The sequence below is a fragment of the Carcharhinus amblyrhynchos genome, chromosome 14 (genome assembly GCF_965287045.1).
Source record: "Carcharhinus amblyrhynchos chromosome 14, sCarAmb.v2.hapA, whole genome shotgun sequence".
In the NCBI taxonomy this organism is placed as follows: domain Eukaryota; kingdom Metazoa; phylum Chordata; class Chondrichthyes; order Carcharhiniformes; family Carcharhinidae; genus Carcharhinus; species Carcharhinus amblyrhynchos.
Window position 1 is genome coordinate 78,767,496 of NC_137337.1, and position 25,829 is coordinate 78,793,324.

The 25,829-nt window shown below is 41.3% G+C and overlaps 1 protein-coding gene across 2 annotated transcripts in view; it reads right to left on the bottom strand.

Moving 5' to 3' along the window:
- stxbp6 (syntaxin binding protein 6 (amisyn)) overlaps positions 1 to 25,829 on the bottom strand; it is a 188,510-nt gene that overhangs the window by 21,276 nt on the left and 141,405 nt on the right. Inside the window, exon 5 of one of the 2 annotated variants that reach the window (XM_080203168.1) lies at positions 10,455 to 10,541. The exons of the other annotated variant lie outside the window; for it this stretch is intronic. Coding sequence (XP_080059294.1) covers positions 10,455 to 10,541 — 87 coding nt within the window. The remainder of the gene's footprint in view (positions 1 to 10,454; positions 10,542 to 25,829) is intronic. 2 annotated transcript variants of the gene reach the window in all.

A 25,829-nucleotide genomic window follows, 5' to 3' on the forward strand; every position in this document is an offset into this window, starting at 1 on the left:
GTGAAATCAGTTACAGCACGCTTCCACCATCATGTCTGATGTCTGCTAATAGCACATTCCAACGACTTTACATTGAACATTCCTAATCTATTCCGGCTACATAGTGTTCAGGCCTCATTCCTATCACATCAGGTTATTCAGACCAAATGGATTGTAGAAAAGGTGAGAGTTTACTGAGCATTGAGATTAAGCTACTAACATGTGTGTGTGTCCAATAATGACCACGCTATTGAATGTTATTTCGATGTTAAATACTAGGAACCACTGGAGTATTTTCAATGTTGATTTGCTCAGCTAAAATGGTCGATTGGTTGTTCAGGGCTCTATATGTATCACTTCTATTCTAAGATGTCTCTCCAAGTACCAGATCCAACTTCCATAATGCATTTACCATTCAAATACAAATACAGGATGCTGACATAAGAAACTAAGACATCAGCTGTGTGTCAGTTGATAGCACACCTGTGTCTGAGGCAGGAGTTTCTGGGTTAGAGTTTAGATTCAGAGATTTGAGCTTATTGTCTAGGTTAACACTCCAGTACAAAACAAAGTGCTGCCCTGTTTAGAGTTGCTGTCTTTTGGATAAGACTTTGAACTGTGGCTTGTCTTCCTTCTCAGGCTGTCATTAAAGATCCTGTAGTGCTATTTTTAAGAGGAGCCCAAAGTTGTCACCGTATCCTAGCCAACAATCCATTCATCAATTGTAGGCTTTATTCAACTGCTGTTTGATGGAGCTTCCTTTGTATAAATTAGTTTGAGCCTTCCTTACAAGAGTGACTACACTTCAAAAGTACTTTGTTGGCTGCAAAGAGCTGTGGGACATTCTGTAAGTGCTTTATTACACAATAACTCTGCCTCCAAAGATGGTAATATTTTCTTTTACTTCCTAATAAAGTCCTTTTATATTCCACTGACTTGCTGATTCAAGGTGGTTCCCATACAATCAGTTCCCAAGAGAGCTTCTCATTGTGCACCTCTATCCCTAACCAGGCGCTGCCATTCTACCTCTATCCCTAACTAGTGCTGCTATTCTTTACCTTTTCTCCCCCAGTTTCATCTCTCATTGTAATCTCTCTTGGCTCTAATAGTGGTGCATTTTAGCCCCAGGTTATTTGTTAGTATAAATTATCGCTGTCCATCCCCCCCCCCATCGTACCTGCATTCTCTTTTTCCCCTCTGCGTTTTCAATCTTTATCCAAATTTGGCTTTCAATCTCTTGGTCTTCTTTGCACATCAAGACACCATCCTTACTCAGCTGTTTTCTATCTGACCACCTGTGGCTTGCATTTTGAACTAGTCTTGATTGGCATCCAATTCTTTGCACAACTGGTGTTCACTGCTGAGTTTGAGAATGGCAGACTGCTTCACCGTTTCAGCCTGGTTGCGGACAGGTGATCACACTTGTGGGCAGAATCACATTTCCATACCACTTCTGAATCTTGAGATCTCCAACTGCCCGAACTGGTATACTCAACAGTTACTGCATGCCTCCTAGATCTTCATTCAAATTGAAATATGGCACTCTCTCTAAATCAGCAACCTCAGGACCAAGGTCATGCCAGATTTCCGAATTGGATGATTCCGATCTAGGCGAGTTGGCTAGGGTCAAGATTGGGAATCCTGCAGCATGTAACTCACCTCCAGACTCCCAAAGCCTGTCCACCATCTGCAAGGCACAAGTCAGGAGTGTGATGGAACACTGCCCATTTGCCTGGATGAGTACAGCTCCAACAACACTCAAGAAGCTTGACACCATCCAGGACAAAGCAGCACATTTGATTGCCACCCCTTTCACAAACATTCAATCCTTCCACCGTCAACGAACACTATCAGCAATATTAACCTTCTACAAGATGCATTGCCAGAACAGTAAAGTTCAACAACCAAGACTCCTTAGGCAGCACCTTCCTAACCCATGACCACTACCATGTTTAACATTTCTCAACGTTTAGCTGGAGCAAATTTCTGCTTATCCAACAATTGAATTCAGACAAGGGTTTGTCATATGAGGAGCGGTTGAGGAGTCTGGATCTATACTTGATGGAATTTAAGGATTAGGGGGGATCTAATTGAAACTTACAGAATACTGAGAGGCCTAGATAGTGTGGACATGGAGAGAAAGTTTCCACTTGTGGGAGAGACTATAACTTGAAGGGATGCTCCTTTAAAACTGAGATAAGGAGGTATTTCTTCAGCCATAGGGAGGTGAATCTGTGGAACTCATTGCCACAGAAAGCTGTGCAGGCCAGGTCACAGAGTCTTTAAGACAGAAATAGATAGTTTCTTGATCAATAAGGGGATCGGGGGAGAAGACAGGAGAATCATATCAGCCATGATTGAATGGCAGAGCAGACTCGGTGGGCTGAATGGTTTATTTCTACTCCTACATCTTATAGCCCAAGCAGTGTGACAATTTAGAGAGACTGGAGGATCGAGAAAAATGATGATGATTTAGCGTTCTTAGCACACATGTGAAAGCTGGTTCTCTGGTGCAATTGATGTTGTCGGGAGATGAGAAATAGCAGGGGACCAAGATTAAATTATTGGGAGACATCAGAAGTAATTTCAGAAGGCTAAAAGGTAGGGTAGTTGATGAACAGTGGCTGTTGTCTAAGGAGATATTCAATTCCTCCCATCTAAAATATATTCCAGAGAGGAAAAAAGATTGTAAGAAAGGGAATAGCTGAGCAAGGAAGTTAAAGACAAATAAAGACCATACCATATTGCAAAGGCCAGTGGCAGACTGGAAGATTGAGAAACTTTTAAAGATTAACATAAGGTTACAAAAAATAATCAAAAGAGAAATGGTAAATTATGAGAGAAAACTAGCACAAAATATAAAAAGGATAGCAAAAGTTTCTATAAATATATAAAAGGGAAAGAGTAGCTAAAGTGAGACTGGTGTGTTAATAATTGTGAACAACTGAAAAAGCAGAGGCGTTAAATCAATATTTTGCCTCAGTTTTCACGGTAGAAGACACTAGTGCCATCTCAATACTAACAGGTAATGCAGAGGTAATAGAAAGGGAGGAACTTAGAATTGAGCAGGTTAGGCCTATACTCTCCAGAGTTTAGAAGAACGAAAGGATATCTACCTAATTGAGGTATATAAGATGATAAAAGGTATTGGCAAATTAGTTGTAGTGCAGATGCTTCTTTTTGTGGGCAATCTAAAACAAGAGATCATATTTTTAGGATAAGGGGCAGCAGATTTAAAACAGAAATGAGGAGACACTATTTAACTCAAAAGGTTGTGAATCTGTGCAATTCTCTATCCCAGAGAGTGTTGGATGCCGGGACTTTTGAGAAAACCTGAGGAGATAAACAGATTTTTAATTAGTAATGGAGTTATGGAGTTATGGAGAATGGGCTGGAATGTGGAGTTGAGGCTGAGACAAGATCAGCCATGATTGTATTGAATGGCAGAGCAGGTTCGAGGAGCTGAATGGCCTACTCCTGCTCCTAGTTCTTACTTCTTATCATTGAAGTATAACCTCCCAACTACTGTATTCAATTCTCCTCGTAATGAACAATAACTTCCTACTAGCTTTCCTGCTTACTTGCTGTACCTACATAATAACCTTTTGTGCTTCAAGCACTAGGGCATCCAGATCCCTCTGCATCTCAGAGCTCTGCAATTGCTCATCATTAAAGTAATACCTTTCTTATTTTGTTCTTCATCCAAAATGGACAATTTCACATCATACCCACAGTATACTCCACTTGTCAGTTCTTAACCATCTTAGCAAACACCAAAAGCTGAAAGTAAAACACGAGAAATAACCATATCATTAAATGGCATTTAATATATATTTACCCCAGTCACAATGAGCATCAGATTTGGTCACTTACAGGATATGGGTTGACAGACTTTGGACAGAAGCAGCAGAGTTTTGGATGACCTCAGGTTTACAGAAGGTAAAGTGTGGGAGGGAAGTCAGAAGTGTATTGGAATAATCAAGTCTGTTAGTAATAAATGCAGGAATGAGTTCCTTACGCTAAGACCAGAGGAAAAAGAGGTAAAAAGGCAGTATAAATCTTTGCAAACTGCATGGATATTATTCAAAACTGATAGCTTTTCATGTGCTGTCACAATGGATTGCTTTTAATCCAATTCTCAAAGTCGCCATTTCCATTAGAAAGAGCACTTTGAAAAGTGCTCTTTAGAGTGCTTAGAATAATAATTTTTTTTACTTTTTGAACTCTTAACGTCAACCAGTGACACACAAGGTGCAACACAAAATGGACTATAACGCCTTATTATGTTGTCCCAACTCTGACAGAAACACTGAAAATAGGAGCAGGAGCAGGCCATTCAGCCCTTTGAGCCTGCTCTGCTACTCACAATCATGACTGATCTTCTATCTCAATGCTATACTTCAGTGCTCTCTCCATATCCCTTGAATAGAATATTACAGAGCAGGAGGCTGCCATTTGGCCCATCAAGTCTACACCAAACAATCCCATCCAGGTCCTATTCCCGTAACCTCACACATTTACCCGGCTAATTTCCAACACTAAGGTCAATTTAGCGTGGCTAATCCGCATATCTTTGGAAACCAGAGCACCGAGAGGAAACCCACACAGACACGGGAAGAACGTGCAAACTCCACACAGACACAAGCCAGGAATCGAACCCAGGTCGCTGGTGCTATGAGGCAAGAGTTCTAACCACTGTGACACCGTGCTGTCTTTGATGTCTTCAGAGTCTAGAAATCTATTTCCTTCTTAAATATATTCAGTGACTTGGTCTACACAACCTTCTGTGATAGAAAAACCCCAGGTTCACCTCCCTCTGAGTGAAGAAGTTTCTCTTCATCTCAGTCCTAAATGACCTATCCCATATTCTGAGACTGTGACCTCATGCATTCAGATACAATGCCTTTAGACTTGTCTTTTAACATTTTTACAGAGTTTACTGTATTATGGCCCTACTTGTTGCCATCCCCTCTTTCCTCTGCCTTTTATTTTACACTTTCCAGACAATATATCGTGACAATTTACAATGCTTACAGCTAGGCTTGGATTGAAATCAGGACCCAAACAAAATGGCACTGCGCTAAGATCAGTGTTCAATCGAAAATGTATGTAAAAGTCATAATGTGAGATAAAGGTAATATTGCCATAGTCCCAGATGACCCAAGGATCATTGCATCTCAGGTGAGGGACGAGATGGAGAAGGTAGGGTCTTCATGAATAACCTCAGCTGGTACAGGAACTGAACCTGCAACGTTGGTGTCATTAACCATCTATTCAGCCAACTTAGCCAGATACAGAGTAAACCTGGTCCAAAAAGATGCCTTAATTCCAATCTCATTGGAACATCTCTATTATACCTGTCTGAAATGTACTTTCTTTTCACACCAATCAACCCTTGTGTTGACTGCAAATGTTGGAAGCATGGAAGTGTCCTACTTCTCAACTGTAACATCCTTCGCTTTGACAATAAGAGGGTTAAGTCATCAAAATCATACTTCTGATTTCTGATAATTTGTTTCAAACACAATCGATTTCATTCCTACAACTGTGTTACATATCTTCAGGCTTCTCAGAGTGCGTAGCTCAAACAGTTAATTTTGCACGATGTGAAAGGAGGCGGTGGAAGAGGAGAGGACTAGGGACATCACTGCTGCAAATTGTGAAAATTGAGGCAAATGGAACATTGTCCTCTATTGCAAAGGGGGATGAAATGCACAAGTAGAGCTGTCCTGCTACAACTGTACAAGGCACTGGTGAGACCAAAGCACTGTGAAGCACTGTGTATAAATTTGGTCTACTTAGAGAGGGACATACTTACGTTGGAGACAGTTCAGAGAAGATTCACTAGGCTAATTCCCGGAATGCAGGGTTTGTTTTATGTGAAAAAATTGAACTTTTACTCAGTTTAGAAGAAAGAGAAGGGCACAGTTTCAAATTAAGGGTTGTCTTATGAAATGAGGATTTTTTTCTTCCTTTGAGTATTAGTCTTTGGAATTCTTTGCCAGAGAACAGTGTGGAGGCTGGAAAGATTTTTGGTCAACAAGGGAGTCATGAACTGGTTGGGAGGGGGAGTGGGAATCAGATAGAAAAGCAGAGTAAAGGCCAAAATTAGATCAGCCATGATCTTTTTGGATAGCAGAGCAGGCTCAAGGGGCAAATGGTCTACTACTGCTCCTATTTCTTGTGATATTATGAGGTAATAAAAGAGGTAAAAGTAGATAGAGTTCTGCCAAGATTCTAAGAATAAAATGATATTATTGATGTGCTTGCCAAAGACGTTCAATGGTGCATATACTGTATACACACAGTACATGGAACAATAATGACATGATGAGTATCAATGTCATTGTCTTACTGCACACGTCCCCAAAAACATTCAGGGCTTTATTGAAAATATTCTGTAAAATACAGAATGGCCAGCTAATTAACACTCAAAATCTCAGTGATTAGATGAGCACATCTGTGTTAACAATTCATGTTAGAATAGATGAAAAATAAAGTCATTTTATCAAACCGCTTTGTCAGATCCAGCATTTTTGATTCAGTGCTCTAAAATTGTGCCTCAATTTGATGCTGAGTAGCATTACAGAGATTCATTTAGCCAAATTGGTCCTTGTACTTTATGGAATTATTAATCAGCGCCTACTGCAAGGGACTGGCAAATGATGACATTATCTTTGGTATTGCTGAGTGAAAAAGGAATCGGGCAACACATTTTGAAATCTGCTTCATCTTAGGTGACAGGTTAGCATAAGCCTGTTGTGCCTTTGGTCTGCTTCTGTGCTCTTTTTCCTTTGCAATCTTTAGAATTATGATAGGTTGCTGTTTTACTTTGACCTCCACCATTCAGTGATGTTTTGTCCTTTCTCCCAGCTCTGGCCTTGTTTTGTTCAGGTACAGCAGGTGAAGACAAACGGGTTATGTTGTCCACTTTATATGCAACAGACAAATGCTGAAATGGCAGCAAATTCAAAATTGCGCCATTACCGACCACTTAATTGCCCATTGCCTGGCAGCTGATAGCGTAGCAGCTGTTCCTGAGCCCTTCTTTCAATAAGAAAAAGGGAAAATAATCTAGGACAAAATCTGTTTGACCTATCCACAGCAATGGAGAACTAATTAATTGCCATTCTTCCCACACACGGGCAACATAGTCAAATATAACAGTGAATATTGCTGTTTAGGTCAGGCACTCATCAAATCAAAACAACCAAGAGTATATGAAAAGGCAGCTGTATTCAGAAGTAATTTCCAGGGTACTTGATACACTCGCCATCTGAGCCTTGATCCATTGTGGCTATGATTCATTTCATGCAGTTTGCCAATTGATTATTTTCACTTCAAGCAGCACATCGCAAGGGAAAACACTTGAAAATTACATTTTAATTTCAGCTTGCCATTTCACAAAGCAAATGGTAAACACATCTTCTGTTTATCATCTAGGCGCAGAAAAGTTTCATGCAAGTGGAATGAAAAAGTAATTGTTGGTAACTGAATCTCAGATTACTCACCCACCTCAGGAAAAGAGGTCAAATGGGTATTTGATTGCACTTATGCCACATAAAAGTAAGTACTGGTCACCATCACAAATGTAACATCCTGTTTGTGCAGATTAACATCTGACAGGAGTGTGCTATCGGAAACTACTTCAAGAAATGCATCCCCGTTTGGGAAGGGTGTTTGCAAAACATTGCACTTATGTAGGTGTCCATGAAACTACTATTTTAATACGTTAGTTTCAAAGAACGGACACCCAAGTTTGACAAACTATGCACAATGTATATGAACAAACCAGGTGAAACAAAGATGGGCTTCTTTATCCTATCTTTTCAAAAACAGCACTTGAGGATTGACCACAGCATGAGTGATGGGGCCCTGATGGTGTGGCGATATGTCTGAGCTATTTAACACACTTCTCCCTCCCTCCCCAAATCATGATAGAGTTCCCCTTGCTCTCGCCGTCCATCCCACCAGTCTCAGCAGATCACCTTCTGCCATTTCCCCACTATCTCCAACATGATACAACCACATCTTGCTCTGTCCTTCTCTTTCATATTGTGAACAGTGTGCTCTCTATAACATCCTCATCCATCCACAGTTACCCCGAGCACCTCCTTCCTTCCCTATTGCACCTTTCCAATGGAATTGCAACAGTTGCCCTTTCACCTCCTCCCTTCCCACCATCTAACAATCCTCCCAAGTGAAACAGCGATATACTTATAATTCTTTCAGTTTAGAATCACAAAATAGAACCTGTACAGTACAGAAGGAGGCCATTTGGCCCATCAAGGCTGCACCAAACACAATCCCACTCAGACCCTATTCCTGTAACACTTGCTAATTGTAACACTAGGGGCAATTTAGCATGGACAATCAACCTAACTTGCATATCTTTGGACTGTGGGAAGAAATCAGAGCACCTGGAGGAAACCCACGCAGACACGGGGAGAATGTGCAAACTCCACACAGGCAGTGTCCCGAGGCCAGAATTGAACCCATGCCCCTGGGGCTGAGAGGCAGCAGAGCTAACCACTGTGCCACCCACTTGTACAATTATTTGCTGTTTTCAACGTGGTCTTGAGTATTTTGTAAAGGCCAAAGGCAAGTTTGATTAACACTTTCTTGAGCACCTGTTTCAGTCCATAAAGGACTGTCACTACAATACCCCAGCTTGCTCCCACTCTGACCTCTCTGTCCTTGGTGTTGCAATGCTCCAATCAAACTCAGTGCAAGCTCAAAAAAAACACCTTGGCTGGGATTTTCTGGCTGTGCTCTCTCCAAAACTGCCTGAGGTCTATGGAACTTTGCATGGCCCACCCCCCCCACGCTACGATTCTCATGATGGGCACGATGGGAAAATTCCCCCCTTATCTTTCAATTCTGCAATCAATTGCCTTCTGGACTCAACGTTGAGTCTGACTATTTTCGATTAATCTCTGCCTTCATTTTGTTTATTTTTGCTGGTCTGGTTTCTCTCATTTCTTTCTTCACTCCTTCCGACTGTTGCCATAGTCATTCATACCTCATGTTTCTCTACTTGTCGCAATACCACTCCCTTTGACTTTCTTGTACCAGGAAACCCTTTGTCATTTAATCTCTCACTCTCCGCAACCCCTTTCATCCCCTGCTCCCCCTCCCCACTTCCACTTGCTCAGGGTCCATACATTTCTATTTTTCCTCAGTCCCAATGAAGAGTCATTGATCTGAAACATTAATCCTGTTCCTCTCTCAGTAAGTCTTGACTGACCTGCTGAGTATTTTCACACCTTCTGTTTTTTATCTGCAGAATGTTGCTTTTGTTTTGCTCATAATAGGAGCAGGAGTAGGCCATCTAGCCCTTCGAGCCTGCCCCGCCATTCAACAAGATCATGGCTGATCTGAAGTGGCTCAGTTCCTCTTTCCTGCTTTCTCCCCATAACCCTTAGTCCCCTTGCCTACCAAAAACCTATCTACCCGCGTCTTAAATATATTTAGCGAGGCAGCCTCCACCACTTCAACGGGCAGAGAATTCCAGAGATTCACCACCCTTTGAGTGAAGAAGTTCCTCCTCAACTCCGTTCTAAACCGCACTCCCCCCCTTATCTTGAGGCTGTGCCCTCTAGTCCTGCTGTCCTTTCTGAGCGGGAAGAACCTCTCCACCTCTACCCTATCCATTCCTTTCATCATCTTATATGTCTCAATGAGATCTCCCCTCACCCTTCTAAACTCTAACGAGTACAAGCCCAGTCTATTCAGCCTCTCCTCATAGCTCAACCCCCTCAACTCCGGTATCAGCCTCGTGAACCTCCTCTGCACTCCCTCCAAGGCCAAAATATCCTTGCGCAGGTGCGGCGACCAAAACTGCACACAGTACTCCAGCTGCGGCCTCACCAATGCCCTATACAGCTGCAGCAAGACCTCCCTACTTTTATATTCAATCCCCCTCGCTATGAAGGCCAACATCCCATTTTGCTCCCGTGAGTTTATGCTGGACTCAAACGCAACAGGTCAAACGGACACTCCATTAACCTATTTTGCACTATCTTTCTCTTACCTCTTCTGAACGCAAGAAAAGTAAAAAGCTTTGAAACCCTATAGAAAAATTAGTAAATGTTTAACTAAGGCATTCGAGGGGAATTACACTGTTGTCTGAAAAGGAAGAATATGCAGGGTTACAGGGAGAATGACACTAAGTGAATTGCTCATTCGGAGACCCAGTATATGCATGATGGGCCAAAGGTCTTCTCCTGCTCTGTTACAAAAACATTTTTATTCCTGCCATTAGAACATTAACAAAGTAGGAATGGTGAAAACAAAAGAATGAAAATAGACCGAATTAACTGCTGTGAAGGTGATATCTGGGTTGGAACCTGTGCCGCAGTGTGCTACACTTGCCCTTCCATGTTAATGAAATTAGTTCTCGTTTCCACCACTGCCTCCCTCAATTTCCAAATAGATTCATGTCTTGGTGGATATTTCTTCAAAACGTCAAATACCTGTCTCTGCTTCTGGATTTACCTCATCTTCTTCCCTATTCCTTTCAATCTTGGTGAGGCTCTGCACTGTGTGACTTGGAGTTTCACCTAGATTTCTCAAAGAAAAAATAAGTGTGTTTGTGAAGAAAGTTTTTTTTCTTTCTGAAATTCTAATCATTAGCATATGCCTCTATTTATCCCAGACTCTACTGTCTGGCATGTACACTTGAACAACAGATTACATCAAAATGTCAATCACAACTGTCTATGTGGAGTTTGCACATTCTCCTCGTGTCTGCATGGGTTTCCTCCCACAGTCCAAAATGTGCGGGTTAGGTGGATTGGCTGTTCCAAATTGTCCCTTAGTGTCAGGGGAACAAGCGAGGTTATGGGATAGGATGTGGGTGGGACTGTGATCGGTGCAGACTCAATAGGCCGAATGGCCTCCTGCACTGTTTGATTTTATGGTTTACAATGCCCATTTACAAGAGATTTTTCAGGAAAACCTATTTATGTCTTAGTTTGTTTTTTCTTTTGATAAAGCATTGTTGAAATGTTTCTCGAGATCATATTGATTGAACTTCCAGGAAAGAGGTCAAATATTTTCCTAACTTCAGACAGGGGTGAATTATTCTTTAATGATTAGATATCAAATATCTGCCCTCAAGTGCACACAGTATTCCGTGACACATTTGGAGAAAAAATTTATCCCTGCTCTGGAAGGTAAGCAGTAAAGTGTAATTGGGGCCACAAATCAGATCAGTCATGATCTTATTGAATGGCAGAACTGGCCCGAAGGACTGAATGGCCTAAAATAGATTACCTGGTCAGGGCTGTTGGTATGACTCTGCTCTGGGCAAACTGGTTGTGGCATTTCCTATCTTGTTACAGTGACTAAAATTCGAAAGTACATCACTGGCTGTCATAGAATCCCTGCAGTGCGGGATTGAATCTGCACCGACAACAATCCCACCCAGGCTCTGTCCCTGTAACTCCATGTGTTTATCCTGCTAATCCGCCTGACACTAAGGGGCAATTTAGCAAGGCCAATCAACCTACCCACACATCTTTGGAGTGTGGGAGGAAACCAGAGCACCCGGAGGAAATCCATTATGACACAGGGAGAATGTGCAAACCACACAGACAGTGACCCGAGGCTGGAATTGAACACAGGTCCCCGGCATTGTTAGGCAGCAGTGCTAACCACTGTGCCACCCATACTGACAGGCTATATGAGAAGAAATAAGCCATTTAGTCTTTTGAACCAGTTCCCCCAGCTGATCTGCAGCCTAACTCCACAATTCCTACAAACTATTTAGGTTGTTTTGAGATGCTGAGAAATACTATAGAAAATCAAGTTATTTCTCTTTCTCTACTGGATTTGAACTTATTTTCTGCACCTCTCCTCTTACATTGTACATCCGTAGATATGCAAAAAAGGAGACTTTTAACAACAGAAATTTACAGAACAGGAGAAAGTCATCCACCCCATCGCATCTTTGTCAGCTGAGAAAGTTATCCAATCTAACCCCACTTTCCAACCTTAGCCTGTAGTCTGGACTTCAGCACACCTCAAACGCATATCCGAAAACTTTTAAAATGAAATGCCATTTCTACCTCTACCACTCAGGTTTTCCACACCCACCTCGCTGAGTAAAAAAATTACTCAACTCCCCTCTAAATCTTCTGCCAAATATTTTAAAATTATAAAAATATTTTGTCTCTGTCTTCACCATAGAAGACAGAAGTTACATTCTCGACATTGAAGCTCACTTAAGGGATACATACATTCACGCACGTGATTCTGTCCTTTGCAGACAGAAAGAACATGTCCGTACAATGCTCCTTTTTCAACTAATTGGTAGCTTTGGGAGCAACCATTCCTCAAGCCAATGCCTTGACCAATCAAGTAGAGCTGCTTGGTTTGAATTTGAACTCTGGCCAGTTAAATGTTCCATGCTGCATTTTTCATGCAATGCCTTCACCAATCAGCACTCCTTTCATGTGCAATATAAATCGTAATTCTTCCCCCCTTCCTGATATTGTTGATAATTTTTTGCAAGCTATTCTAATGAGTGCAAGACGGAAAGCTTTAATAGCATGTCTCTTTTCCATCAATATATACATCTGACAAAGGGTGTGTATCCCTCCGTCTAAGCCCCAGAGATGTCTCAATGTCTCAACCATAACAAATTGAAAGGAAGGTGTTGAGGCCCTTTGTCTGAGCAGATGTTTAGACTCTGCTTGGCCAACTTGTGTTATGAAATGCAGACGGCCTTTGATTAGCGCTTTCGGAATCTGGTCTGAGCAGCTCACACTGTCGTTAGTGTCTCAGAGATAACAAGGTGCAAGTTTCTTCAAAACAGCAAGATAGCTTTGATTTTTGGGATCACAGACAGAAATAGTTTCAGCCGCTTTAAAAAGCCCTTGTCCAGTTTTTAAAATTTTAAGAACATAAGAACATAATAAGAACATAAGAAATAGGAGCAGGAGTAGGCCATCTGGCCCTTCGAGCCTGCCCCGCCATTCAATAAGATCATGGCTGATCTGTTGTGGCTCAGTTCCACTTTCCGGCCCTCTCCCCATAACCCTTAATCCCCTCTCTTATCAAAAACCCATCAACCCGCTTCTTGAAAATATTTAGCGAGGCAGCCTCCACCACTTCAACGGGTAGAGAATTCCAGAGATTCACCACCCTTTGAGTGAAGAAGTTCCTCCTCAACTCCGTTCTAAAACGCCCCCCCTTTATCTTGAGGCTGTGCCCCCTAGTCCTACTGTCTTTTTTGAGCAGGAAGAGTCTCTCCACCTCTATCCTATCCATCCCATTCATCATCTTGTACGTCTCAATGAGATCTCCCCTCATTCTTCTAAACTCCAACGAGTACAAGCCTAGTTTATTCAGCCTCTCCTCATAGCTCAACCCCCTCAACTCCGGTATCAGCCTAGTAAACCTCCTCTGCACTCCCTCCAAGGCCAAAATATCTTTGCGCAGGTGCGGCGCCCAAAACTGCACACAGTACTCCAGCTGCGGCCTCACCAATGCCCTATACAGCTGCAGCAAGACCTCCCTACTTTTATATTCAATCCCCTTCGCTATGAAGGCCAGCATCCCATTTGCCTTCCTGACCACCTGCTGCACCTGCAAGCTGGGTTTTTGCGACTCATGCACAAGGACCCCGAGGTCCCTCTGCACCGTCGCCTGCTGCAGTTTTTCGCCACGTAAGTAATAGTCCTTCCTACCATTCTTCCTACCAAAGTGGACCACCTCACACTTGCCAACATTAAATTCCATTTGCCATTTCCTGGCCCATTCGCCCAGCCTATCTAGATCCTTCTGCAGACTCTCCACACCCTCCGCACAATTTGCCGTTCCCCCAATCTTGGTGTCATCCGCAAATTTCGACACCCTACACTCGGTTCCCTCCTCCAGATCATCTATATAAATGGTAAAAAGCTGAGGCCCCAGCACCGACCCCTGGGGCACTCCACTAGTCACCATCCGCCAATCCGAATAGCACCCGTTGACCCCCACTCTCTGCCTCCTATTTGACAACCAATCCTCTATCCACGCTAACACCCTACCCCCAACTCCAAGTCCCCTGACCTTCTGCAATAACCTCTTATGAGGTACTTTGTCAAACGCCTTCTGAAAATCCAGAAAGACCACATCCACCGGCTCTCCTCCATCGACCGCCCTAGACACATCCTCATAGAACTCCAGTAAATTTGTCAGACACGACTTCCCTTTAATGAAACCATGCTGCATCTGCTCTATCAAGCAATTCCCTTCAAGATGCCTCGCAATTTCCTCCTTAATGACGGATTCTAACATTTTACCTACCACAGACGTTAAACTAACCGGCCTATAATTCCCCGCCTTTTGCCTGGCACCCTTCCTAAACAACGGCGTAACATTAGCCGTTTTCCAATCCTCCGGCACTTCCCCGGAATCCAGCGACGTCTGGAAAATAACCACCAATGCATCCACTATAACCTCCGCCATTTCTTTCAGAACCCTCGGATGCATTCCATCCGGTCCTGGGGCCTTGTCCACAATCAGCCCCTCCAGTCTGTCGAGCACCGCCTCTCTAGTAACAGTAATGTCATTAAGACCCTCCAGTCCTACCACCTTTCCATCGCTAACACCCGGCAAAATATATTAGAAATAGCTATGAGGATATCTCTATCTATTTCATAAAAATATATAGGTCCTTAATTCACTCAGGCCCCGATTATCTCCAGTCTCTACTAGATTGGCCCTGGGATCAGAAGGCAGTCCCATGAAGAAAGACTGAGTAAATTAGACTGAGATACTCTGGAATTTAGAGGAATGAGAGGTGATTTTTTTAAATTTTGATTTATTATTGTCATGTATATTAGTATACAGTTAAAAATATTGCTTCTTGCGCACTATAAAGACAAAGCATAGAGTACATAGGGAAGGAGGAAAGGAGAGGGCACAGAACATAGTGTTACGATTATAGCTAGGGTGTAGAGAAGGAAATAGAACAGCATTAGAAGGTTTATAAGAGTTAGAGTTTTAAAAGCATAGAGCGAGAGTAAAAGATTAAATGAGAGGGTAAGCCAGGAACAGCTTGCAAAATATCACCATGCTCCAGCTCCATCTTGAATGAGGTATTTGATAGGGCAGACTTTGAGTTGTTGCCTCCCCAAGGACACAGAGATACTGTCTTACGAAAAGGGACCGAAATGAGGGTAAATTATTTTTGGACTGAAATGAGGATAAATTATTTTCCTCAAAGGGTTGAGAATCATTTGAACTCTCTATTGCAGAGGACTGTGGATGCTTGAACAGTAACATACCCAAGTTGAGATGGACTTGTGTTTGGTCTCAAAGAGAATATGAATAGGGTCAGGAAAGTGCAGTTGAGGCAGATCATGAGAAATACAAGGAGTGTAGGCTCATTAAGCCTGCTCTGCAATGGCTGATCTGACTGTGCTTAACTCCACTTTCCTGCCTATCCCAGTAACCTCTAATTCCCTTCTCTATCAAGAATCTAACTCAGCCATGAATATATTCAACAGCCCAGCCTGCGCTGCTCTCTGAGGAAGAGAATTCCAAAGAATAACAACCCTCAGAGAAGGAATTCCTCCTAATTTCAGTGTGGGGGAGGCCTTTATAAGTTATATTTAGTTCTAGATTTCCCCACAAAAGGCAGCATCCTCCCAGCATCAACATCACCAAATCCCCTTGGAGTAGTTTGTGCTTCAATAAGACCACTTCTCATTCTTCTAAACGCCAATGAACATAGGCCCAACCTGCTCAACCTTTCCTTGTAAGGCAACCCCTTTTTCACTAAAAAAAAAGGCCCAGGATAAGGACGTCTTACTGCAATTATACAGGGTCTTGGTGAGGCCACACCTCGAGGATCACGTGCAGTTTTGGATTGTGTGCAGTTCTGGATTGGCTGGGCTTGTACTCACTGGTATTTACAAGGCTAAGAAAGGATCTCATAAAAACATTTAAAATCCTGATGGGACTGGACAAGGCAGATGCAGGAAGAATGCTTCCAATGTTGGCAAAGTGCAGAACCGGGGGTCACAGTCTAGGAATAAGGGGTAAGCCATTCACAACTGAGATGAGGGAGACCTTCTTCACTCAGAGTTGTGAAGCTGTGGAATTCTCAACCACAGAAAGCTTTTGGGGCCAGTTTGTTAGTTATGTTCAAAAGGGAGCTGGATGTGACCCTGGCGGCTAAAGGGATCAAGGTGTATGGAGAGAAAGTGGGAGTGGGATACTGAGAGTGTATGATCAGCCACGATCATATTGAACAGTGGTGCAGACCCGAAGGGCCGAACGGTCTACTCCTGCACCTATTTTCTATGTTTCAAAAAGGGATAGCACAATTTGCTGTATTGTAAATCTCTAGCAAAGTTACCCGGTTCAGCACAAATGAGGCCCTTGTGATTTGAGTTACTGATGTCAAATGTTGTTACTCATTGGGACATATTCATAACCTCTGAAAAACTGACCGCTGTCATGAATTCTGTTCCTGAAGAAAAATGAGCATAAAAAAGATAAGCTTGGAGTACTTAAACAGTGATCCATTGCTAAAAGGCCACTAAATCAATCTATACAAAGTGGTTTTATGGGCTGTAATTCTATATTTAGAACAAATGCTGCTATTGCAATTTAGATTCAGACACAATGAATCATTCCATTTACAGAGATAACATTATTGTAAATTTAATTTAGACACAGTCAGTTAAAAACCTGGACAGCATCTAATCCTGAACTAAGGATAAGATGCTGGAAAATGAGCTGGATTGTCAGACAGGAGTGCAGGGCGATTACATCCTCACACTTTCTAAATTTAACTGTAGCTCATTTTTAATTAGAGAATAATTTGAGCGTTCATTGGTAACTTAACTTTGTGAAATGACAGGTAGAATTGATTGATGTGGCAAATATTCCCACTACCTCAAGCAGGTAGAGCAAGGAACTTGGTACTGGAGCGTGGCCCATTTCCCTCCCAGTTCCAGGAACTTTCATTACTTTTTTTCAAATTTGCAGTGTTAGTTCTCAATATCTGTTCCTGCAACCTTGGTCCTGCAATTCATCCGCTGCTGACAAGCCATTTGCAGGTTAAGAATAACATCCCAGAGGGATCGGGACGTCAGGGATTTCTATACTCTCTAATTACAGGTTAGGATTTATAATTTTGCTTGAGCTCATTAACACTGGTGACAACATGAACCGTGTTCTTGCTGTGTTCAATAGCACTGAACGCTCACATCGTGGTCAGGCACAGCACTGACCCACTCAAAGGCAGCATTCACACCATCCAAATCCTGGTTCACCTGTGACCATGGCTCTTGGCAGGACTCCACCTTCTAGCTGGTTAATCTGATAGTTCAATTCCAAACTTATCCCTATGAGCCCTCTGGACCTAGTAACAAATTGCTATCAGAATGTAATTACTACTTTGTAAAAGCATTTAAAGTTTTATTTTTACTACACAATACAAAAGGAATGAAGAGACCAGAGGTCAGTTTGTGCAACTCCATTACAAAGTGTCCATGTGATTAATAATACTGTGGGAGGGTGTATGCTTTCCCTGAAAAACAGTCTGGATTTCTTTACATGTCAAAAGAATGAGTTCTCCGGGGTAATCTGAAAAAACTTAAAGTTGACAGTGGACTTGGAGTACTGTGGAGTGTGTAGAGTATTTTGGTATCCTGATTTGACAAGGGATATAATTGCATTACATGCAGTTCAGAGAAAGTTCATTTCACTCATGTGAGGGATAGAGAAAGGGCTTATCTTATGAAGAAAGGTTGAACAGGTTGGTCTTTTACCCACTGGAATTTAGGAGAATAAGAGATGATCTAAATGAAGTATGCGAATATACACGATGGAAAATGGGAAGATGTTTCCTTTTATGGTGGAGAGTAGAACTAGGGGACACCATTACAAATTAGGTCTCCCTGCTATGATGGAGATGAGGAGAATCTGTTTTCTCTCCACAGTGGAAGCTGGCACTTAAATTATTCAAAGCTTGATTAGATATATTTTTATCAGACAAATGTCATGTCGAGCAGACAAGAAAATATTACAAATTGTGAAAAATCATAGTCTAAAAAAAAGACATGTTAGGCTTTTAATACTCTTGACTCTTTGGAATTGCAAGTAGGCAAACCTTCTGAAAGCTTATGAAAGTGTACCACGATGAACACATCCTTTTGGAATGTCTCACCTGGCATTGTCAAGACTCATTGCAGAACAGCAAGGACAATAAAACCTCTGACATCTATCTCCAGAACTGTAGGTTAAGCTGCTGAAGCTGATTATGCACAAGGCAACGCTATGACTCTTATATGCTTCCATCGTCTGCCAGTTTGGAGGTGGAAACTGCTTTGTTTATATAAACAGACTTCTGATTGTTTCTTAGCATGCACCAATAACCAGTCATCACCTGACCAAATCTCCTTTATACCTGAATGCTTTTAAATGATAAGTCCTGCTTGCTTGCAGCGGGACAGCATTGCAGAATGCAAAAACAACAACATAGCAGAAACCTGCCAATAAATCTAGTCTTTTTAGCAAGCCACAATAAAGATTAAGGTATCCTTGAAACCGGTTCCTGAAAAATCCTAAATTTGCCTGGAAAAGCAAACCAGTCCTCTGGATATAAGCATTACCAAGGTTGCTTTTTCAACATCTTTTTTAAGAAAGCTCCATGAAATCCTGTGTTCAGCTACCTGGACCCTGGACTTAGTAGAATTGAACTACTGAACGTTAACACCACTCTCACTGGACCTGCTGCTTATTTGAGCTGTTATCTAGTCTGCCTGGTTTCAGTATTCATGGAAGTGAAACTCCTTTTGTTTACTCTATCTTCCTCAGGTGCATGACGCGTGTAATGCACAGTGTGCATAATGTGTGAGAGTACATGATGTTGCGCAATAGCAACAAAACCTTTTCTGGGATAGTGCATGTGAATAAGTAATGATCAGTTTAAAATCCAAGCAAATCTGCTACTGAGGACTTTGCCCAAACATTGGATGTGTGAAGTACATCTCAGCCTTATTAAAATTAAACTACTGATTCCAGACAGATGATGAGAATCTTTAGGGCAACACAAGGGAGTCCAGAGGCACTGGGACAGTCAGGAAAGTGGAGTTGAGATTACACTCAGGTCAATCTTCATCTTACTGAATGGCAGAGCAGGCTTGAAGGGCTGAATGGCCTAATCCTGCTCCCAAGTGCTTTATTCCTACGAACTTGGGAAATATATGTTCTTTGGATTGTTCAGTAGTCTAACTGCCAACTGTAGGTTTTACGCACCTTAAGGAGTGGCACGCTGTCACAACTTTTCATATTCTTTCCGTAGGTGGGGAGGGTAAGGGGATGAAAAGGTGAGGAAAGCAATAAAGCGAATTAGTGAAATAGAGCAGCAGCTGAGAAAGTATAAGGGGGGGAAAGGACAAAGACATTTGGAGGATGAAAAAGATAAACGGGGAGAAGATGCAAAATAACATGAGGGAAAAGCAAGGGATAAAAAGGAAAATTAAATGAGAATAAGATAGAAAAACCACGAGAGACATGAGTTGAGGGAAGAACGCACATGTTAAGGAGCACGACTGGGACAGAGAAAGAGAACCAGTTCCACAAGGCGACAGAGATAAAGGATATATGGGATGGGGAAGGGGAAGGAAAGAGTGTGAGAGAGTAAGGGAGAAAAGAGGGAATTAATGCAAAATCATTGGGTTTCATTTGAATGGTGAAGATGTTGCATGTTAAAGTTGGAGATAAAGAAAAGTTAGTTAAGTATAAAACTATAAACATTTTCCTTCAATACTGGATACCCCTGCTCAAACTTTTAATGTGGTTTTGCATGCTTGGAGAGTACAGCTGGTTCGCCCTTTAGAAAAACTTCTTTAATTCAGATCTGCTCAATTCACTGCTTTTGAGAATAACAAGTGGAGAACTTTATAAATGCGGTAAAGTCAACAATAAACAATAGGCCATTAAATTGATTGTTAACACCCATGCACTGCATATGGTTGAGGCTGTAAGACTTCCCCCTTCCCACAGAGTCTCAGCGCTGTTCTATTGGCCACAGCTGGGTAATTTTAGCTGGAACATATCACTCAAAATAATTTCAATTTCCTGGTGACATGGTTATAAACAATTCTTGTTCCAGTCACTACCCTTCTGAAGACTGCAGTTGTATATCAACACAATAACGAATTACTTTATGGTTTTTTTTTGTTCCAGAAGGCACCTTGGACTTGAAACAGGTTTCAAACTTGTCAATTTTTGCAATTCTATTTATACTTTATAAAGTACCCTTCCCTCACTCCATGTCAACCGATAAGAGATGACTAACCTGAATGGTACATGACAGAGGTTCTCTCCAAGAGATAAATTCACAAATCCCTTCAAACTGTGCCACGGTACAATTCTAGAATCAGATCCTAACATTAATTTCTTGCTCTGTGCCTTGACTCAGTGCGACTAATTCCTTAATGTGCAATAGCAGAAAAAGCACCACCTCCTGACAAAAGTGAAATTGATGCAGAAAAAACTCCTCCGACACAGTCCACTTGGCCCACTGGACACTACAAAGCAATACCTGCTTTCCATATAGGATTAGCTTCAGGCCACATCTATCTTATTGCAGATCCTGGAACAGGCCAATTATTGCCCAGAAGGTTAAATACAAATCAACACAATGCAGCAGCAACTTACCAGATTCAATGCTGCTTTCACAGAAACCCTAATATCACTGAATATTAGAGTAGTGTAACACACAAAGGGGCCATTCACCCCATGAAGTCTGATTGCTGGCTGCTCTTTCCCCATACTCCTCCAATCTCTACAGCATTTATCCAATTCCATTCTTGAAAGCTATAACCGAATCTGTTTCCAACAATTATTTCTTTAACACTCATTGAAGAAAGGATTTCCTTATCTCTCTATCATTCAAAGTCCTCGTGCTCTCATTATCAACCTTTCTGCTTTTGGAATCAGTTTCTCTTTCTTTATAGAGGCAAAATACTGCAGATGCTGGCAGGTCTGGATGACCCTTCGTCAGAGCTGCTGAGATTTTCCAGCATTTTCTGTTTTTGTTTCTCTTTCCTTATTCCATTTAAGCCCTCCATTGTTTTAAAGAGCACTACCAAATCTCTTTAGTCTTCCTTCTCTAAGTTGAGCAATCCCAACTTCTCCAATCTATCCATGTAATTCATCACTGGAACCTTTCTCTCAACCTCTTCTATATACTTGCCAAAGTCTTCAGATCCTTTCTGAAGTGTGACATCCAGAACCGGATAAACTACTTAAGCTGGGGCCCCAACCTGTGTCTTAGCATTTCAGGGTGAAGATAGTGGCAACACTTCAACCTTATCTTTGTATCCATTGAAGGTGGAGCTATGACACCGCACTCCAGTTAGTTATTTAATTGTCCACCACCATTTGTAACTGGAGGTGGCAGGTCTGTGGTGCTTCAATGTGATCCTTTTGATACAGAATTGCTTAGATCTGTCTATATAACATGCAGTTTCCGCAGTTTAGCATGCATGTAGTTCTGCACTTTGCTTCATCAGGTTGGAATCTCATTTTTAGGTATGCCTAGTGCAGCTCCTGCAGTGCTCTCCTGCACACCTCATTAATTCAGACTTGGTCTCCTACATTGAGGCAATGGTAAAGTGAAGGATATACCGGGCCATGTGATTACAAATTATGATGGAGTACAATACTGCTGATGGACATCACCTGATGGACATCCCAGTTTTGGGCTGCAAGTTCCGTCCCGAATGCATCCCATTTAGCTCTAAACAACACTCAACAGCTGTGTGTTAGTCACTGTCGTGCACAGATACCTCCACAACAGGCAGATTGCTGACAATGACGTCAAATAGGTTCCTCCCTCATGTTGGTTGAGGGCAAGTTTGCACAGTTGATTGGGCAGGGTGTACTTTCGTTATTTTCGGTGCCTAGGTTGATGTCAGATGTTCTGATTTTATTCTTACTAAACTTCTTTATAGGGATTTAATCTAACTGAAAAGTTTAATAGGCTATTTTAGAAAGCAGTTAATAGTCAACCACATTGCTGTGGGTCTGGAGTTACGTGTAGATCAGATTGGGTAAGGACAGTAGCTCCCCTTTTAATGGTCATTAGTGAACCAGATGGGTTATAAAACAATCTGGTAGTTTCATAGTCACCATTACTGGTGCTTGCTTCATTAGCTGAATTTAAATTTCTTAGCTGCCAAGACGGGACTTGTACTCAGGTCACCAGAGGAATAGTTCAGACCTCTGGATTACCAATCTTGCAACATAACAACTTGCCATCATGGCATCTTTCATGGTCGAATAATACTGCTGTTCCTAACATAGCTTCATACAAAGAAGGGCAACAAGGTAAAGTACTAACCCACTGGTAATGTTTGCATTGCTATATGCCTCTCTGGAACAAAAAGAGGGGAAAGAGTGTTGGGAAGAAATTTCCTTTTAAACAAGGAATTTAAGTGGTTTTCTGAGATACATGGTTCACTAAAAGACTGTGGTGTGCATCTTGGAGCAGATACACTGGCATGAACTGGAATGAGAGGATGCCTGTAGTTTTGTGTTCTAAACACAGTTATGCCAAGTGGCTACATAGTTCAGGAGTCCTCTTTCCTAAGCCATTCCAGTGTATTTGTTTCCCAACAGTTGGATATACATAATAACACCATATAAATCATAATTCTCCCAACAGAAAATAAAGCTATTTGCTACAATTAATGTTGAGGTAAGTACTTCCTTAACATTTAAAACAGAACAATGCTCTTGAATTTATCAACAAGAATTGAGAATATTCCATAAACACACTTCTGAAAGCTTAAAGTGCTTCTCATTCGTACAATTCCTGGAAGGAAATGTCACATCTTATTCCATACAACAGGAACTTTTGGCTGCTAAACTCTTTGAAGCTTTGTCTGGATTATGGAGAGTTGATGCACTTTCAATTCCAGAGCACACATCAATAATGATATTTTCTCATCAATGTTCTGCATTGATTGTCCATAACATTCAGGAAATAGCTACAATTTAAAGCAGTAAATGTTGACTTTTCAATGTATATACACATACACAAACACAGATAAGTAGATATAGATGTCTGTATGTGCACAACTGCTTGTTTGCTCTGATATTTGATATCCATTGCAGGAATGTAAAAGAGTGATCTCACAGCAGTGCAGGCCTAGGTTATTATAAAACAAACATGTTGTGTGGACTTACGGGAGGTTATGGTGGTTGCAACATTGCACACACTGCAGCCAAAGATTGCAATTCAGCGCAGAACCTGCACCAGCACTGCAGCTTCACATGTATTTCAGAAATAATTAAAAAGTACAAAACATAAGCTCAGTTCAACCATGTTCATAAAAGATTTTCAGAAGTAATTTTTTAATCTTTTACTTCTTATTCTCAATCCCAATATGAAAGCAGCTAGACAAGGTCATTATTCCAAGCAATTCCTGTTTCTGAAAGGTAGTCAACAAATTATGTCCAATTAAAACCCAAATAAGTTGAAACACATCATAAGTTTTAAGTTGAAGTTTATTTATTAGTGTCACAAGTAGGCTTACGTAAATACTGCAATAGGGGGAGCCTGCTCAATATTGAAAGAATCTGACACATTTGGATTTATGAGATGTTACACTGTAAAAAAAACTGTGCTCCAACATGGAGATATACAGAACAGGTCAGCCCATACGAAGACACTAAAAGCTCATTAGGGTTTTATCATAATGATGCTGAGTTGCACATGTGTATTGACTTTAAGAGACTGTCACAAGGAATACAAACACTCGCTATGCACAGGTAGCTGCTACAGCCAGGATATTTATCAAAAATGAAACAGTAATGTGTGCAGATAGTTCATTGACAGGCAGAGGGAATCGAAACATAAATCTTTTCCTTGCTTCCAACTAGGCCAGATGATTTGAAATGTAGAAAGTCTCCTAGCTCTGACAAGATGACAGCATTCACAAAAATGTACTCAAATGACTAATATTTCACTTGGCACAAAACTCACCCAATTGTACAGCGGGATAACTCACTATTTCTTGCAAATAAAGGCAAATAATCAGACTGAGATTTGTGTAAACAGGTCAGCCTTTCAAAGTCATACTCAACTTGTCCATATTTGCAATGCTGACTGCACCAACTAGCATCACTCAGTCACTTCCAAGAACCCTTCCTCGTCGTTTAGATACATCCTTTGAAGCAGCAACAGCGTCAGGATTCACAAGATTAAAAAACAAGGCCATTTGACTCGTATTAAATTAAGCCACCCAGAGAGATCTCAACACTGCCCCTCTTGACCCACCTTACAGCCATTCAGATTGCTCTTTAAATCACTCTGGGACTTGTGTCCACTGTTCAATCTGGAAGTTTATTCTATGCATTGATAAGTACATACTAAAAGTGGTTAATATGTTACATAATTCAAGACAGCCTTCTTTTCAGACTCAAAAATCCAAATCTTTCCTCCTTACTCAAGTTGAAATGAAAGTTCTGACCTGAAACATTACCTCTGCTTCACTCTCTACAAATGCTGAGTATTTCCAGCATCTTCTGATTTATTTCAGATTTTCAGCATCTGTGTTATTTTGCTTTTGGGTGAAAGATTAACCTACTTGTTCTTCTCTGCACTTCCTGAAATGCTTGAATGCCTGATTCCTTGGTGAACAGAGCTGGAAATACAGCCCCATGAAAACATTACACATATTTCAATCACCATCTCCTCCCAAGTTACATTCTCCTATTTTGGTTACATCATTTGACAATCAATTAGCTTTCTTCACAGCTGCTTCATTCTGGTTTAGCATTGCATCTGCAAACTCTTCTTAATTTCTTTTGCCTTCATCTTATTTCAAAATTATTTATGAAGTATTCTATTTTATTTCCAATACTAACCACTCATTTTTTGATATTTGTGGCAGAATTATGTACATTTTGCCCAAAGCTTGTTTAATTTCTAAGTTGTTTCTTTCAATTCCACTGCCTCTCCTAATTTGATGTAATCTAAAAATGATAATATTTTATATCCATTAGAAATAGTATTGGTTGTTGTATTAAGCTTAGACAATCCCACTCAGTTTTATCCCCTAACCCTAGCTCCTTTAATGATGGCTGGGTTCCGACCTTTCCATCCATGGCAAAACATCCTGAATCCCTAGTTTTAATTAATACCCTTTTGCGTGAACCGCTTTACAAAAAGACTCATACACCAACACACATCTTGGGTCTTACCACAATTCCATTTAGTTGGGCCATTTGCTCAAGGAAGACAAGGAGGTTAATGCGACACGATCTTACCTTTCTGATTGCTGACATTTGTTATCGTTGTACAGATGATCACAAGTTTATTCCCAATATTGAATTATGCTATCTTACATGGGATTGTAGCGAACTTCATGTGTATGTAGTGTCAGTGTTTGTTTTGACAATTGTGTCCTATCTACTGTGAACTCACTAGTTCAACTGACTCCCTCAGAATAAAAGTTAGTGCCTTGCAAGTCTCCTCGTCGCACTCTGGGCATTGCAGAACACATCCAAAACAATTCCTCAGAGGCATCAGTGCAGGGAGGCGGAGGAATTAGCAACTTGCATCATTCTCAGGCATACAGGAGCTATGAAGGGGGAGGAATGGAAATATAGTTCCATATTGTCAGGTGTGTGTGTGTGGATGTCATTTGAAAATAGCAACAATTCCAACATGATGCCCTTGCACAGCTTTAGATTGTCTGCAATCCCAAACACAGCGTCCGGTCCGACACATGAGAAAACCATTGGAAAGTTTTTAGTACCAAGGGGAGAAACAAAAAAAAAATCCTTGAAGTAAATGATGAAACAGATATTTGGTTTTACAAGATTCT